Below are 17,650 nucleotides of genomic sequence, written 5' to 3'. Positions count from 1 at the left end.
GGCACTGTTAACACTGCCTGACAGTGTTTGTCCAAGGTTTGAGGGCGACTGTTCTTCCCAGCCCTACTTGGGGATTCAACCTGAGAACTTCTGGATGCTAATGGTATGCTCTTACCATTGGGCTATGGCCCTTCCTTGTTTTACAGGATGTTGAGATACTGCAAAACTTGCATAAGTAAATACTTGGAAGGACTAGCTGGAATCTGTGGGTCAGGCAGCCCCATGTCCCCACCAATAATTTCATCCACTAACACAGCTAGAAGCCTACCAGGCATATGACAGCCTTGCATGTGTTATCTCCCACCTCACACTCTGGTGTTTTGCAAAGATCGAGTGTTTCCTGACAGCTGTATACAAGCAGCTGACCAAGAACAGGATGTGATCCCTGATTTCAAGAAGCCAGCGCACACCTGATGGTTGTTAGAATCAATTTTGAATCAAATGCTGACTCCGTTCTCGTTGCACGTCTCTTCCAGAATGTATATTGGTGCTTAAGCATGGAGAAAGTGGAGTGCAGCCTCATTTACATCTCTCCTTGTTGAGAAAGTATTATCACCATATGCTGATGTTTTGCTCAGGGAAGGACCTTGAGCTCAGAGGCGCAGAGCAGGAGCTTTGTACGTAAAAGCTCCCAGGCTCAATCCCTGGTGTCTCCAGGTAGGGCTGCGAGAGAGCCTGTCCAAGGCTCTCTCAGGCAGTGTGTAATACTGTGCGGAATGGCCCAGTGGTTTGACTCAGTGTGCAGCATCTTCCTGCGTTCCTGTGCTAGTTACGTCTTAAGCTGATGCATGGGGGGCGGGCGGGAGGCAGCATGCAGGGGCATGTAGATGATGCTTGACTCTTTACTCTTATTCACTTGCATTGCTCAAGAACTCGGAAAGCATAAAGCAGCCGAATTTCGGCTGCGACAGGCTTCCAAATGGGAAAAGCAATGACTGGGCTGAATGTCGGAAGCCGACCCCTTCCCCAAATCCCTGCAATTTTAGCATGCATAGCAAGCAATTAATCATATACCAGAATGTGTCCGGGCGATTTGTACAAATGAACAGCTCCCAGTTCTTTACACAAAATTATGAAATGCCGTGTTCCTATTTCTTCCCCTGATGGACTTTGAGGGTTTTTTTTTGGGGGGGGGGTCTAGGGACCTTCTCAGCCATCCTCTCTGGCCCTTAAGCACCCACAGCTTCAACCTTCTTTGGACAGTGCACACAGGTACAGCAAACTTGCAACGTATTCTGGAGTTACATTCTGCAGATTGCATGTAATCATAACACATTGGATGCAATGTGGGGCGGAATTGCCAAAGTATTTTTTCCTGAACCTCTGCCCCCTTTTTAATTTTTTTTGCCAAGCCAGATGAAGGCCCCTGTATGAGAGATAGGGAAGGGGAGATCTCCCAGGGTGAGAGGCTGAGGGAAGAATGGGATGCTCCCAGGTGAGAGCTGCGAGGGTACACCTTTTTCTGTATGGGATACGAGTTAAGATATTTGTATTCTTCTAACCAGTGCTTTTTTTCTGGGCAGAAGCATACCCCTAAACATTTTGTGAATCTTAAGTTTGGCCACATTGAGGGGCAGTATTTCAGTATGAGTAGGAAAATGAGAGTACCCCTAAACATTTTTTAAGGGGGAAAAAGCACTGCTTCTATCTCCTTTTTTAATTTCTTGTTTAGATTACGTTGTTTTTTATTGTATTGTGAAATTAAACTGTATTTTTAAAAATAATAATAATTATGCCAAGCGCTGAAAGCTGAATGCGCACAAGTTAAATGCACATAAATTGCAGGCTTACTATTCTAAAAACTTACTGAACTCCCTCCATGATGCTGAGTGCTTTGCTACTGCTTCAGTTGATTAGTGGTAGGTACGGCTGAATATTTCAATTTCAGTTTCTCTGTTGCCCTTTGTTCCAGACTTAATTTTGGTAAGTTTGCCTTTAAAAGCAGACTGAATCGACTTTGTCCCCCTCCACTTACCCAGTGGTAAAGGCTCCTCTGTGCCAGAAGGCTCCCCTGTACCAGAAGTACATGCTAATAACTGTACCAGATGTAACTGAAGGTCAGATAACAAGATGTGCTAGGAAGCAATGAGACTGAACAAAATGTCCACCACAACGGGGCTCAATGTGTTGCATCGAAAACTAGGCTGGCTCTTTGAACTATGGAAAAGCCTTGAGTCATGCCAAAGGGCTGTGCTTGTTCCTTGTTGGAACAATATAATGTGTCTAGCCACCTTAGGACAAAGTTTCTCCACCCCCAAATCTGTGCCTTTTTAAAAAAAAAACAACAACAACAACTAAACTTGCCATCCACCTTAGCTCCAACTTCAAATAAGCAGTAAAGACAATATTTGGAGATCAAGTCAAATGTCCAATTTATTTAATTTTTTTTTATAACTTGAAACTGGAACAAACGTTGTTTTCAACGAGCGTACAAATGAAATGGTAGACACATGCTGAACTCAACAATGTGACAAGTGGGGTGGGATGGAGGAGAGGTCAGGAGTCTTGTACAGAGAATAAAAGGAACAATAAATATTTCACTAAGTGATATTGAAATGACCTCCTGCCATCTCAACATTTTACCCATAATAAAAAAGTGCTCCTATCTTTCTTTCCTTTCTTTTTCTTTTTTAATGGAGCACAAATACCAAGCAATAATAAATAGTTCCAAACTTGTAGTAAAAGACAAAACCTCCAAGTAAACAATGAAAGCTCATACAATAAGTAATAGAAAAAGGTAATAAAAATAGTTTGCCTTGCCGGTACAAATGCAAACAACTGAAATCAACGTTACTTTGCTTTGCAGTTCTAAAATACAAAGAGCACCATAAAATGAGTTTGCCTGTGAAAAACAAAAACAAAAAAACCTTGGACTGTATTTAATCAGGACTAGGATGAAATGCTGAAGTGCAAGACTCTATTTTGAACGTCCACATTCTAAAAAAAAAGGACGGCTGTTGCTCCAGAAATGCTCTTTGTGCATCGATTTTAAGTGGAGCAGGGGTGTGCTGCATGGGATAATTGTGACTTAACACTGTTAACGTTGCTGATTATTAGCAGTGTAAAAAATAATCACGACAGAAGAGATACCTGTGGCATGTCGGCCATATTGTGCTCACGGCCTTGTGAAGCAGGGATTCTTAAAAGCAGGGAGGAGGAGGAGGTGGGGTCACCGTGGTTTCACGAAACACAATGTTTGTGCTTGTGTGTTGGTTTCTCATTGATTCAAGACACATAATAGGACAGCTGCTGGTGGTTTAAATCTGAGTTCATCCAGGATGAAAAGTGTCGTGCTCACAGTGGCAAAATGAAATCTGAATTCACTTCGCTGTGGATTTAGTTTCGGAGAAAGCAAGGCACCTAGGGATATATATATATATAAAATACCCTATGCCTGGTTTTCACCAAAAATATCTCTGAAGAATACTCCAGGATGTACTGCAGAGTAGGGGAAGGGGTGTGCGTGTTGTAGGATACTATGAAATATTTCTGTAAGAAGATGGCTTTTCCAGGTTCTCTGGTGTTCATATATAAGGTTGCTCCACAACAAGGTCTTAGCGTAACCTTATCCCTAATTCTGAAGAGCTGGAAGGAGGAATGGCTAGGCCAGTTCTACAACCCAACGTGCCCTTGGCATCGTGATGGCTCCGTGACTTCATAATCACGTGTGTTCCCCCCTTCCCCCCCCCACTGCTATTTCTTCACACACTGCTAATGGCTCCTCGTGTTTGCTCTCCCGTACCTTAAAATAGTCCCTACAGGGTGCCTTGCCCTGTCCCCCCCCCAATGTTTTTTTTTTTTAAAAAAATGAAACAGCAGAAACAAAATAAAGATTAAAAAATAATGCTCAACTCATGGCATAATCCTAATTATTGGGACTTAACAAAGCAATCCTGGGGAGGAGTGTTTGTCAACCTAAAGGCACAGAATTTCATCCCAGTCCTTCAGATATTTAAGAAATTTATGGAATGTACAATTAGGAGTCAACAGCAACGAAAGCAGACAAAAGAGCAGACTGGCAAAACGTGTACATGGTCCTGTTCTGACAGGGATTGGGGCATGGAGAGGGAAGGTGGGATAGAAGTGGGATGTGCCCAGGCCAAATTTTTCACTCCGACCCATTTCACAGTTGCACCAACAGAGTGTTTTGTCTCCCTTCCTTCCCCCTACCTCTTTTCAAACCGCTTCAGATGAAGGCTATGAAGAGGTGGTAATGGATGGGTGCCCTGATCCGGCAAGGGCTCTGGGATCAGGCCCCACACCCTTGCAGGATCAATTGGGCAAAGGTCCAGATGCACATTGCCCTGGCGGATAGTTGGTGCAGTGAGGATTAACAGTGCCTATCCAGTGATGGCGAGTACCCTGACTGCAAACATGGCCCTTCATCCCACGGTAGGTGCCAGTGATGTCAAAACCAGTAGCACCAGGTATCTTAAGCACACACACCGTGCCGTTTTATGGACTGGGGCCGGAAAGTCTACGTGTGCCAGGCAAAAGCCGCTTCCCCGACTCTAAAATAAAAAAGCGGGGGGCATCTGTGGAATGTTACGTCAAACATCTTCACAAAAACTGAGTTTCATTTAACAATAACAGGCAACAGCCATCCATCCTAGTTCAACACTTCCTGGAAAGGCCTTGATACAAGGGGTCCAGGCAGTTTCAAAGTCATTACTGCCCTGTATGAACAGTGCTTCTTCCTTTCTTTTCTTTTCTTTTCTTTTTTTGTAGGCCATTTCTGACAGAAAAAAAAATACATATACATACACACAACTAAAACTGTGAACAGAACAACTCATAAACAAAACAAAACCTGACACCCCGCCCCTTCCGAAGAGAAAAAAAGGAACCCCAAAAACCACATAATTAAAAATAATAATTGTTTTGTTTCTTTTACTCAACAGGTCGTTAAACAACCCTTTTATTTTTATTTCCTTCTTCTGTACAATAAGGTCTTGACATACAATTATTATTTTATTTTTTTGCACTATTTTATCCTGCCAAATTAAAAAAATATATTATGGCAGCCTGTTTGTTTGTTTTTATTTTTATTTCCAAATTCACTAACAAAAAAGTACATTAAATCCCTTTAAAAGGACAAGCGTACAGTTAAAAAATTACAAGTTCCAGTAAAAATACAGCAAGTGCCTACATTATATGAATTAACCAATATCAATATCCATTCCAGAAGAGGGGGATATAGGGGCAGGGGAAGGGGGGGAGAGAGAGAGATAAAAATAGGTACAGGTCAGAAATGTGATTTTTTTTTTTAATCTGCAAAGCAATAACAATATTAAGCACTTTTTTCCTACATACTTTTTCTACATGGTGTAGCAGTCACCTTTTAATCCCCAAATACAAGTTTCTATACATTTTTTTCTTGAAATAAAAATTCAACACCCAAGGCAGAAAAAAAATTACTAAAACTCAGACTTTACAGTTACAGTGACAAGAACAAATTTATAGACCCACCATTTAAATTTTACTGCAACATTTTCAAGGAAAAAAGAGAAAAGTTTTTTTTTTCTTTCTGGTTTTGTAAAATGCCCAGGCATTCTCCATTATTACAAATACTGGTCCACTTTTACAGTAATCAAGAAATTTTAATATATATAATATATACTAAAACCCCGTCACCAAAAGAAAACAATATACACATGGCCATTATGGCATTTTTAATAACCTATTAAGCAAACTTTGAAAAAAAGAAGAAGAGAGATTGCTCAAACACACATACACACAATTTTCTTTTACCCTTGTATGTATTCAATACTGTAAACGTATTTTAAGACAGAGTGCACTAAATTTAACTTTTAAAAAAATTAGCCGTTGTTCCTGAATTTTTTTTCATTCAATGATAACAACTTGCAATTTGTGTCATTTGAGTTTTAATTCAGCAGTAAATCATTTCCATTCCATTTCCTAAGCAGCGTTGTCCTGAAAAAAAAGAGAGAGGCTGAGAACAATTCAGCAAATTGATGTCCGAAGTTGTGCTGGATATACATCTTCATTTGATTGGGTCTTATGGCATTTTCATGTCCACTATCTTCAACCAGGATTTTTTTTTTAAAGTAAATGTGGCTCTTTTGTTTTGTTTTGTTTTGTTTTGTTTTAACCCTAAAAGAACGTACTTTTCTTGTTCTACCGTTTTTTTTAAAAGTCTTTTCATTTCACAAAAATGTTTGCATTTGTCTCAAGAGACTCAAATAGGAAGATCAGTTTTCAAGGCACTCACATCAAATTGAATGGCAGTAGAAAAACTGTCCAATAAGTTATTATTATTTTCTTTATAGTGCCAGTATTGTGAATGCCACGCTTAGCAACACTGACACTTAATCTCAGATGTCCCCCTTAATAGTTTCACCCACCTCTGGGCCAAGCAAAGACAAAGCTGTTGTAATTTCTTGTTCAGAAGCCGCTGGTTTTGAATGCGAACAAAAACCTTTAAAGTGCGGGTCAACAGAATCAAAATGCATAACTTTTACATTGTCCACTGTCTTGACAGACTAAATCAGGGGAATCCAAATTATACCCTAGAAAACCTCCCTAGGTCAAGTAGGATGGGGATATATATATGGGTCTACCCAATGCACAAAAGAAAGATTGGCAATTTGGATGAGGGCACCTATTCTGATCTGGGATATTAAAAGAAAAAGGGAGTTTATGAGGCATATGGACACATGTGGTGGAATGCTCACATGAGAGAGATGCATACGGAAGCCAAAAGCCCACAAAGTGTCCCATTATTCCACAGCCCTGTCAAACAACACAACACCAAGTAAAGAAAAATGCAACTTAGATTCTGCGGTCAAGGCAACATACAAAATCTGACTTGTGAGCAGGTAAAAGGCAAAAAGGAGGCGGGGTCTCCTCTGGTAGCTGTCCATCTTCCCGGGATAGCCACACTTGAAAATGATTTTTTAAAAACAGAAGAGAAGAGCAGAGCAGGTTATTTAATATTTTTGCCAAAATGGGTTCCTACTCTTTCAACCAAACAAATGCACCAAGCTGTAGGTCTATAGGTGCCTTTCGCCTGACCTCATTGTCCCCATCAAGGGATTGATCTAATCATTTGCCTTAAGAAAGTTCAGAATGAAAAGGCTGAGCCAAGAGTTTCAAATAGGACTGATCTGGCACCTACAGTAACTTCCAAAGGGCTTTTAGTGTTCCCAGTGAGGGTCCTTATTTTCTGTTCTATGTGAGATATTACATACTGGAATGTGAGGTTTAGCATAAACAAAGCACATCCAGTAACCCTAAACGAAGTACAATGTGTGACTGGAGTTTAAGAATGTGGACAAATTGGTTTACAATTATGGATCCTTCCCCAGTGCTAAATTACCCAAAAATCTATCCAAAGAAAAACGGGACGTCACGGCTTTTAATTTAGTTTTTATAATTCAATGAATAATGAAGGTGTTTTTTTTTTATAAAAAAAAACAAAACCAGAAACAAAACAAACCTGTGTTATGGAACTCAAATTGTGCACTTCCAAATATAGAGTTTTTAATTTACACACCTTTTTATTTCAGTACCCTTTTAAAGGTTGCAACCCTCAAAACCTTGACTATAGAGACGCCTCAATACTTACATGTTACTTTAATGGCACTATTCTAAAAGGGAGCATTTGGCCTATTTACTTTACAATAACATAATTGTGCATTATACGAGACAATATTTTCATTTCCCTGGCAAAAAGCCTCGCAGTCTAGGCTAGCACTCGGCTCTTGAATAACAGCTGTAACTATAACTGTTGCTTTTTGCTAGAGAGCACAGTTTATACAGAAGTCTTAGGCAAAAGCCAGGAAGGAAACCACTGTGTAAGGAGACCACTGTGAAGTAAGCAAATCGTATTTGTACAATATTGCACAAATTGGTGTCATGGGGTGTGCAAATATGCAGGAATGTGTGTGTGTGTTTTATTCAGATCCCAGTCTTAAGTACAGATATTCCTTAGAAGCATTTCCATAATTGTGGTGAGCAACCTTGTGTATTTGTCTCTGCGTGGTATACTGAATGTGAAACAAAGTGTACAAGCGGTGATTCACCAAGCCAACTTGACCTGGGAGCAGTGGCGTAGCGTGGGGGGTGCAGGGGGGGCCGGGCGCACCGGGCGCAACATCTGGGGGTTAGGGTAAGGGGGCGCAAATCCATGGGTTAGGGGGCGCAAATTACTTGCCTTGCCCCGGGTGCGGACAACCCACGCTACGCCACTGCCTGGGAGGTCTGGTGCATGAGAATTGCCATCTTCAGACCCGAGGCAAACAGCAGTGGTGGACCACCAGAAGCACCTGGTGGTCTGCACTGGTCTTGCCTTTAGAAACAGTACAGCAACCATGGGAGCATTATAGTACTTGAATATTGAATATTTCTTGAATATCGGACGCGTCAAAATTAGGGAACAGGTACTCTCATTTTTAAATCAGCTGCCATTTTAGAGACAAACACATGTAAAAGATTAGCCCTATTTGGAAGTTATCATCCACATGGCTGTGACCGTGGGGAGGGAACAGAATGGGTCAATCTTACATCCACATTAGGTCTCTGCCTCTCTATGTCCATGTGCTGGGGGAGGCGGCGGGAATGTCTGTACAGGGGATCCTACACCACATGCCGCGACTGTCCCATGTTTTAGAACTCAAGATGATCAAGTTAAACTGGGTGTGTAGAATATGCTCACTTCTAAAGATGTTTCCCCAGTTTGTAGATGGCGGAGAAGGGATTCAGGCAGCAGGGGACATGATGATTGGGGCAGCAAGTTCGGCCCTCCTATTTCTAGCTCCATATTACAATCAAGGGGTTGGCGTTATTGGGTTGTTGTCGTTTTTATTTTGATTATGTACTTTGTGGTTTTATATTCTGATTTTATTCTGTGAACCACCATGAGACCTGGGGGTGTTAGGGTGGTATATCAATTCAATAAATAATAAAATAAAAACATGGAACATGAGTAATGTAAATGTAAATGTAATGTAAACCCACGAGTTGCTCAAATAAATATTGGGAGTTGGGTGTTGCCATGGTGCTGGGAACTGTTTTCAGGAACATCGTAGCCCAGGGGGCTAAAATACCTGGTATCTGGAGTAGGGAAGGAGTTCCCATCAGGTCCCAATGACCAACAAGCCTAGGGTCACTTAGCTGAGTCATCTAGAGCTATCTGCTCTTCAAGAATCACTTCCATTTACTTACTGCTTAATGGGGCACTGGGGTGTGGATTTTATGGGTTGCTTGGGATGGGCTTATGTGTGGCTGGTCCTGCCTTGTGGTGGGAATTTGGACCCGACATCATTGTTTTAAACTGGGTTTCTGTTGATGTAGAAACTTGAGTCTTGTAGCACCTTGAAGCCAAACATATATCTTACATTTATGGTGGCACAGGAATCTCAGTTGCTTTGCTACAACAGACAAAATATGGCCGGAACTCTCCGTAGGGGTCAGCTTGATAAAAGTTTATTATTTTGTTCGCTAGCTAAGCAGTCAGCATCCAACAGAGGGAGACTGGAAGGATGCAAGGGTTAAGATGTTGTTACTCTTCCTTACCAAAGGCTATTGGGAGTAAACTGGGGCTCTTTCAAGTTCACACAGCGAAAGTTCTTATGCAAGTTTATGTGCCCTGCTTAATGTGTGTCAACAAGGATTAACATCTCCCATTGTTGTATAATTGCCTAATGTGACGGGTAATTGCCTGATGTGATAGATAATACACCCTGAGAAAACTGATCATATGACAATATGTCAACCTTTAATCAATGAATTGGTTAGATTAAATCCCCCTCTTTAATATATGCGCAGTGCAGGTCTAATTCAGAAATAAGCCAGAGCCTTCAATGAGGTTTACTCCCAGGTAAGTGTTCCTATGGTTGTGACCAGGAAAAAAGCAGTGGAGAGCACTTCTAAATAGGAAAAGGGGGGAAGGCTGCCCCTTATTAGAAGATGTCGTCCCTGGAGCTCAGCATGGTCTATAATGACTGGCAACAGCTTTCCAGGGCTTCAGACGAACCTGGAACCTTCTGCATGCAAAGCATACAGAGGAGGGAATGCCACTTCTAATGGGCACCCGCTGTGATGCATCTATGTACCACCCCAAAAAATCATGGGCTTTCTTCTTCAGAGCAACTGTTTTAGCCATATGAAGAAGCATGCAGGTTTCATGTGATTCATCGGGCAATTTGATTCACCAGTCCTAATCGAAAAAATTACTTTAGCCATAGTGTGTGCACGCTCACGTCCCTGCGTTCACACACATGCCCACACATGTGCACTTACTACACAAACTGAGGTTCAGTACGAAACCACGTTTGCAGTGAGTGCAATCCTAACTGTGTCTACACAGAAGTAGGTCCTGCTGAATTCAGTGGGGGTTACTCCCAGCTAACATGGGGTTAGGGTGACAAACTCGGTCCCCCAAAAGGGGCACTGGTGTATTTGCTACAGAATGGTCCATTGCAGCCATTATCATGAATTCAGGTCGTCAAGTGATAACTTCAATTATTGTGTGTGTAAAGTTTAAGGCCAGAATAGCAAGTGACATGGGGCGGGGAGGGCGGGGGGAAGACAAGCAAGGTTCCTTTTCTTTCTCCATGCTTTCTAAAATTTGCACATGCTGCTAGCTGTCAGGGCTCTTGCATTCCCTTTATGTAATGAAGTTAAAGAAGATGGCAGAAAGGTGAAAGTAAGTCATTAGTAAATGAAACGAATCCCATACTAATAATGCACAACTCTTGCTATTGCTCTTATAAATATAGCTGCCTTTAAGGGGGGTTTGCCTATTTCTTTTTAGCTTTCATAACTTCTACTGTGGAAGTCTGGGATTTTATTTTTTTACAAAAAAATGTAAAGGCCTCTATTTTTAGCGGCATCACCAGTGCTACATATTAGATCCAAATCCAAAAGAAAGTGCTACAATTTTTAAGATTGTTATCCGCGGTACTATTTTATATTTCCTAATTTTCAAATGATTTCCTTTTTCTTTCTTTCTCAAAGAAAAGCGGGGAGGGGGGCGCTAAAAATAATAATGAGAGAGAGAAGAAAATTATTATTTAAAATGCTGGCTTCTTCACAAGAAATTACACATGCTTAGCATAAGATTCAACAAAGCAGCGGCCCTATAAAATTATAATTTAAATTGATATGTATCTCCCCCTGTAATGCAAATAATCTCAGGTTACTAGTGGGGAAAATTAGAATGGGATACTCAACAAAATTTTAAAGGAAATCTAAAACAGGAGGGGAAAGTATTTTAAAAAAAATACCTGCACATGCCAAAAAAAATTAAAAAATACAAAATAACCCAATAAATACAGAAATTATTGCACAGTTAAAAGGCTTCACAATTTTTACTGCCTTAACCAATCCTCAGGTTTAATAGAACTTTGTAGACACAGGTTATATTTAAGTGCCAAATTCTGGCACCTGCCATAGTTATGCTAAATTATGTATATGGAGGCAAGTTAGGTCAGCTTTTCTCAGTTGGCAATAGTTAAAACTGTACAATTTAAATGTTACCTAGACCCCTGATTTTTTTTTTTTAAACCCAGCGGGGGCCTTAGCTTCTTTCTGCCTGCTCAATTTTGACATCATTTGTCAGCAAGTGTTCGCCATGCCACTTTTTCATGTGTTTCTCCAGGGTGCTGTAAACACTGAAGGGCATCTGACAAATGTCGCAGCGGTAGACCTCCTTCCCTATCTGGCCATGTGTTTTCATATGACGCGTCAGCTTACTGCTCTGGGCGCATGCATAGTTGCAGAGCTCACATTTGTAAGGCCGCTCTCCCGTGTGGCTCCGCCGATGCACCGTTAAGTTACTGCAGTTCTTAAAGACCTTGCCACAGTACTCGCACGTGTCGCTCCGCCGTCCTTCCTTGGAACTGGGTCGGCCAGGTCCAGGTCCGCTGATGTGGGGCGTGCTGCCTCCGCTCGCCGTCCCGCTGCGCCCTGAGAGACCGCCGTCCAGCATATCCCCGGGAGGGGTGGAGAAACGCAGGCTTCCGTTCTCGGAGGAATGCTCAGAAGAGGTGGCGAAGGGGGATTGTCGGGAGTCTGTGAACCCAAGAAATGGATCTTTCATGAAGTGCCTCGACGCTGCGTACCCCACCAGCCACTGCGAGTAAACATTTTCAGAAGGTATTATTGTTGCTGGTGGCAAGTCCAAATCTTTCTCTATCTTTATCCTTTTCGAGGAGTTGTTTAAACTGGGGCTTGTGATGGGGGTGGGCTTGCGAGGGAACAGGCCGGGGAAAGGCTCTCCGGGACCAAAGTTCCTCCCGTTGACTGTCCCCTCCTCAGTACGGTCAAGTTCTCCAGCTACCGAGTCTTCGTCGCCGGTGTCTCTCTGGCAAAGGTCTCGGGGGCAGAGGTCTCGCTGGTCAGAGGACCTCTTCATGAAGCTGCTCCTTTTCTGCTTCTCAGCCAACATGTCACTGTATTGCTGGATGGTACCAAGGCTAACATTCTCTATCACTTTCCCTAGGACGAGGGATTTTTCATCTGGCAGCGATTTGGAACCGTTCTCTCGGTTACGGCTCAGCTCCGAGTCCATGCTGAAGCTGGACTCGGGCCTACTTTCGTTTTCCAGCTCCTCTTCCTCCTCCTCCTCCTCTTCCTCTTCTTCATTGTCATGGCCTAGAGAAGGATCGCTCTCGTTCCTGAAGTCTGCCTCACTAGACTTTAGTCCCTCCCCAGTGAGCTCACTTGTGCCGGGCTCAGGGGAGCTTGTGGCGGACAATCCGTCATCCGACCTCCCTGTCATGGACCCAGCTTTGTGCATATGCGTTTTCATATGGCGTTTTAGCTTGCTAGCTTGAGAACAGGCATGGTCGCAGAGCTGGCATTTGTAGGGCTTCTCTCCTGTGTGGCTGCGCCGGTGGACGATGAGATTGCTCTGGAACTTGAACGTTTTCCCGCAAAATTCACAGGACTTGCTCTTAGCCTGAGGCTGGGGAGGCGTAGTGCTGCTCGGGGGCATCGGCGGCAATGGCGGGGTGCTCAAAAAAGGAGATTTAGGGCTTGGCTGGAAAGGATTCAACAAGCGATGCATAGGGTTGTTGCGGTTGGGAGAAACTGGCGGAGGGGTGGAGTTGTTCCCTGCCAGTTCTCGAAGCCTTCTGGAGAAATCCATCGCTGGCGACTCAATTGCCATGGGGTTTAAACGCATGACTCTGTCAAAGGCACTGGGATGCTGGGCAACTAACCCCATTTCTTCGGCACTAAGGCGATGCGGATCCAGGTGATGGCGAGGCGGTGGGCTGAAGAGGGGAGGCGTGTTGGGGAGCCGGCCTTCGCCAAAGCCAGGGTGATCGCGCAGGATGGGACCTGTCATTCGCAAGAGACTAAAAGGGTTGTTGTCACCAAGGAAATTCATCAGCGGGGACTGTGCAACAGTCTCGGGTCCCAGAGGAGGAGGGATGGTGATGCGTGGAGTAAGGGAGCTGTTTGAAGGGCTTGTTTCCAGGTAGATGCGGAATCCATGTGTGTTCTGGGCATGCTGAAGCAAGAACCAAGCGCTGTTAAAAGGGTGCTTGCATGTTGTGCAAATATAGCTTGAAGGCTCATCTTTACCTATAGAAGGGAAAGAAAGAGACAAAGAGAAAAAGAGAGAGAGAGAGAGATCAGTATTATAACACAGACAACTTCTAAGCGAAAAATATTTCCAGTTATAATGTGTCATTTCTGTTTCTATTTCTGTTTCCTAATACGAAAAGGAAAATGCATGTTTACGTCGTATCCATAATCTGTTTACGGTATAGCAAACAAAAAAGTTATGGCTTGCTGCTGGGGTAAGACATGTCTGTTCCACTTGCAGGAGAAGAGTCCCTACTTCGTTCAAAAATTATTCGTTCAGATCTCTGCTCAACCGTGAAGCAGACTGGGTGACTTTGGGCATAACCTACCTCACAGGTTTGTTGGGAGGATTAAAGGGTGGGAGGAAAATCACAAATCCTACAGCTCCTTAGAGGAGACATGAAATTTCAAGGGGGGGGGGGATGCAAAAATTAAGTGGAGGTGCATTTTGTGATATTGAAGAATGAGGAACAATTAACAGCTTAATAAACAGAAGCTACCCATTCCTAGTTAGATGTGTTAGCATTTTCTATTTCATTCCCTGTTAGCGCACCAGAACCAAAATAGCCTCAAAACAATCAAGTTTACCCTCAAACATAAGCTCATCGGTTAAATATGTGTGCCCTTCCATTTAAGTGAATATGCTTCTTCAGTGCTATTTATCTAGAAAATGTTCTGCATGTCCAAAGCCCCTAAATTCAATCCTTGGCATCTCCAGGTAGTTGAGGGCTTCTGCTAAAACATTGGTGAACCACTGCCAATCGATTTAGTGACCTAGGTGGGGCTAATGAGCCAAGCTGATATAAGGCAGTTCCTTATGTGCCTAGGATTTCACCAGGAACACCCCTAAGTAGGTTTCAAATGCCTATCTCCCATATTCTAATCCAGCCTTATTTTCACCGACAACAGTGGTGTTAGAATCCCATCTAAGCTTTAAAAAAAATGCACCCTGTGAAGAAACCATCCTGCTTCTGTGTTTATCGAAAGCCCTGAACACGTCAGAAGATAAATAATTGTCTAATTATGAAAACCCATAATAACAGTTGGATGTAGTTGTTAACAGACATCGGAGCCATATCTGAACTGGGTTATATACAGAAGTACTCAAACCGTGTCATTTAATACAAAAAAAGTTTGAACTTTTGACTCTCTTGTTTGTCTTCCTAATCTACTGTTGCTTTGTCTTCTCAGCTAGTGAATGAACGTTTAAAAACACATTCCTTCTTCAGAACTGTAAAAAAAAAAGAAAGAGAGAGAGAGAGAGAGAGAGAGAGAGAGAGAGAGAGGCAGGTGTGGGCAAGTTGCAGCTCAGCACTCAATTATTTCGCTATCAAAGAATAAATAAAAAAATCCATCCCTGGATACACAAAGCAAAACGTTTTACCATCACCTTAAATAGGAACACTTCCATAAAACCTGGCAAATTCCTAGATATAGATACATTCCAGATTTTTAAAAATGTCACATTCAGCTTTTTCACAGCAGCTATCTGTTTTACACAGGAAAACTATGGCAGCTGATTTCTGGGTGCTCTGCCGGAAAACGACTATATTCTCACAGCAAGGATATGGACGAAATTGTTATTTAAAAAAACAAAAGTCTGACCCTTATTACAGCCCAGAACAATTAACTCTACTGCTTTGAGATGGTCTGGACTGGCTCAGTGTGAAACAGGTAAAGGATTCTGCAAAACACATGTCTCTAAATATGGTACCATTCTCTAGGAATATGGAGAGTGGGGCAGGGATGTCCTATCCAAATTTCCTTTATTTTGAAACTACCGCTGTTCTCTTATCACAAGTCAAGGTTCCTGCTACCATGCTCTGTTGGTTGCTAGCAGCATGGAAACAAAAAGGAGCAGAAGACTTTGTGCAGGACGTTTCAAAGGCACCACAAGGGCTTGTTACTTGTCACCTGCCACTCCTATTTCTGGCTCTTTTTCAACAGTGCTTATGACTTGCAGCCCACTTTTGACACTGGCAGTGGCAGAAGCAGTGGCTTCTTCTTGTTGTGGCAATCCGAAATAGCAATCTCCACCACCCTGTATCCATTCCTTCCTGTTTGGCTTTGGCAATAGCAGAAGAAGAAGAAGAAGAAGAAGAAGAAGAAGAAGAAGAAGAAGAAGAAGAAGAAGAAGAAGCAGCAGCAGCAGCAGCAGCCATGATGGGACATGGCTCCCTTTTTCTTGGCATGTGTCCTGTTAGAGCATGCGCAAAAAACCTCCCACAGATGTGCGCATCACCAACCCCAATGGACACTGGGCAGGTGGCCAAGCACACTGGTGCTTGCCCTGGGTATGTTAAGAGAGCATGAATGAATGGGAATGAGGGCATTTGCGTGCCTGAATCAACATCTCATGCCGTTTAAGGGAGAAAATGCCATACAGACATGCCCCAAGCCAACACAGAGATCACAAATCTGGATTCCTACTCCATAATTATAGTAGTTCCGACTGGCAGAGACAGGGCTCTTAGAGCTGTTTGAATGCCTTGTGTATTCTCTGCAAAGAGCTGGAAGGCAACAAGTATTATGTAGATATCGGCACGTGGGGACGATTTCCCGGAGTCCCATTGAAATCACCAACATTAATGGTATCTGCACATTGTACATAAACAATTAGTCGGGACAAAGCCTAAGTATTGGGAAAGAGACATCCATCAGTCAATCAACAGAGAAGCTAGGCAAACCCCATAGGATGCACAGATCTTGGGGAACACTAGTCCCTAAGAGTTAATAAAGTATGTTATAAGCTGGAGCAATACAGACTTTAGAGCAAGTCCAGTGTCAATGAGCCATTAGTCACACTTTAGGAAAAACTTGCTTCCCCGCTCTAAGTGATGGGGTTTAAGATTCATGGGGGAAATAAGACATTCTCACCCAACCCAAAATCTTGCTGTAGGGCAATTTGCTGTATGGCTTTGGTTGCTGCTACTTCCAAACACTAAATGTTGCTCCATAAGAAAAAGACATACAACCAGAAGCATTCTAGCAGAAATCCCTAACAATTTTATAGACCATGATCCTACAGAGAAATGTCCTTTACTATCAACTTAGCAACTGAGGCATTTGGCAGGCAGAAGAAGTTGTTTTATGTCAGCTCTGAAGATTATTCAACAGTCAGTGCTCCCATTAGTACTTCCAATAGTTAATTTTTTTCTTTCTTTCTCAAGAATGAATGTGACAAAAAGAAGTCTAGACCTTTAATGTTTCTTAAACAACACTATACGTAGTATAGAATGTGACAGAAATCACTGAGGCAGGCTAAAATATATAGCATATTCTGTCAAAAGCTTTTTTTTAACAATATGTTTTACCTCAACTCACCCTTGAATGGACTTTAATAAAACCCTTTAAAAAATAATAATAATAAGTGTGATCTAATAGCAACCAAAGAGCAGAATCTTACAAGGTCATATAGCTTCACATTAAAGACTGTTTGGCACCCTTTACCTCCATTTTATAAACACTAATTAATTGACTGATTTCCCACAGCTGACTGGGTCTTCCTTCTTTAAAGTTGCAGAGTGAATTCTCTATTTATCTGTTTTCTCTCAGTGTTCCCGGAAACTGCTTTGCCTAATAACAGAGTTCCCCCTTCCTTGCACACCCCTTCTGCATTTGCCAGGAAAGAGGTTTACCTCAGGAAAAGCAGATAGATAAAACAGTATGTTGTGGGCTGAGCTGAAGACCAAGGTCAGTCTAATAGATGGTTTAAAAATAAAATTAAAAACATAGCCTTAAAATGGCAGCTGGCTAGCCACTGGCATTTGTTTCATACAGCTGAGAAGCTTTGGTTTTTTGGTGGTGGTGGTGTTTTTTTAAAAAAATAATAATAATAGTAATAATTTGCATTATTTTAAAAATCACCTCTGTGAAATGCAAGTGAAAGAATGAATCCATTTTACTTCTGCTTTCTTATTCCTGTTCAAAACCAGCTTATTAGTGTGTATTACTGGCATAAGATACTGATATGACAAGTTATCGGTCATAACAGTAGCAGCTCTTCCCTTTGTTTTTCTTTCATTTCTCTTTCATGCCCCTAAACTCTTCTGTTCGGCAGCCCCCTGTTCACAATGGCAAAATTGACTGCAGG

At 42.2% G+C, this 17,650-nt stretch overlaps 1 protein-coding gene across 6 annotated transcripts in view; it reads right to left on the bottom strand.

Moving 5' to 3' along the window:
* Positions 1-2,347: 2,347 nt before the first annotated feature.
* The window catches only part of BCL11B (BCL11 transcription factor B), a 166,002-nt gene continuing 150,699 nt past the window's right edge, over positions 2,348-17,650 (bottom strand). For 5 of the 6 annotated variants that reach the window (XM_081191652.1, XM_081191651.1, XM_081191655.1 and 2 more), the window contains 2 exons: positions 8,215-13,554; positions 2,348-8,059 (listed from right to left, as the gene is read on the bottom strand). In XM_081191652.1, the coding sequence (XP_081047778.1) occupies positions 11,543-13,554 (2,012 nt within the window). In that variant the 3' untranslated portion in view covers positions 2,348-8,059; positions 8,215-11,542. The remainder of the gene's footprint in view (positions 8,060-8,214; positions 13,555-17,650) is intronic. The other variant, XM_081191653.1, reaches the window with a different exon arrangement.

This window comes from Podarcis bocagei, assembly GCF_964188305.1.
Source record: "Podarcis bocagei genome assembly, chromosome: 1".
Taxonomy (NCBI): domain Eukaryota; kingdom Metazoa; phylum Chordata; class Lepidosauria; order Squamata; family Lacertidae; genus Podarcis; species Podarcis bocagei.
This window is presented reverse-complemented; position numbering and strand designations above follow the sequence as displayed.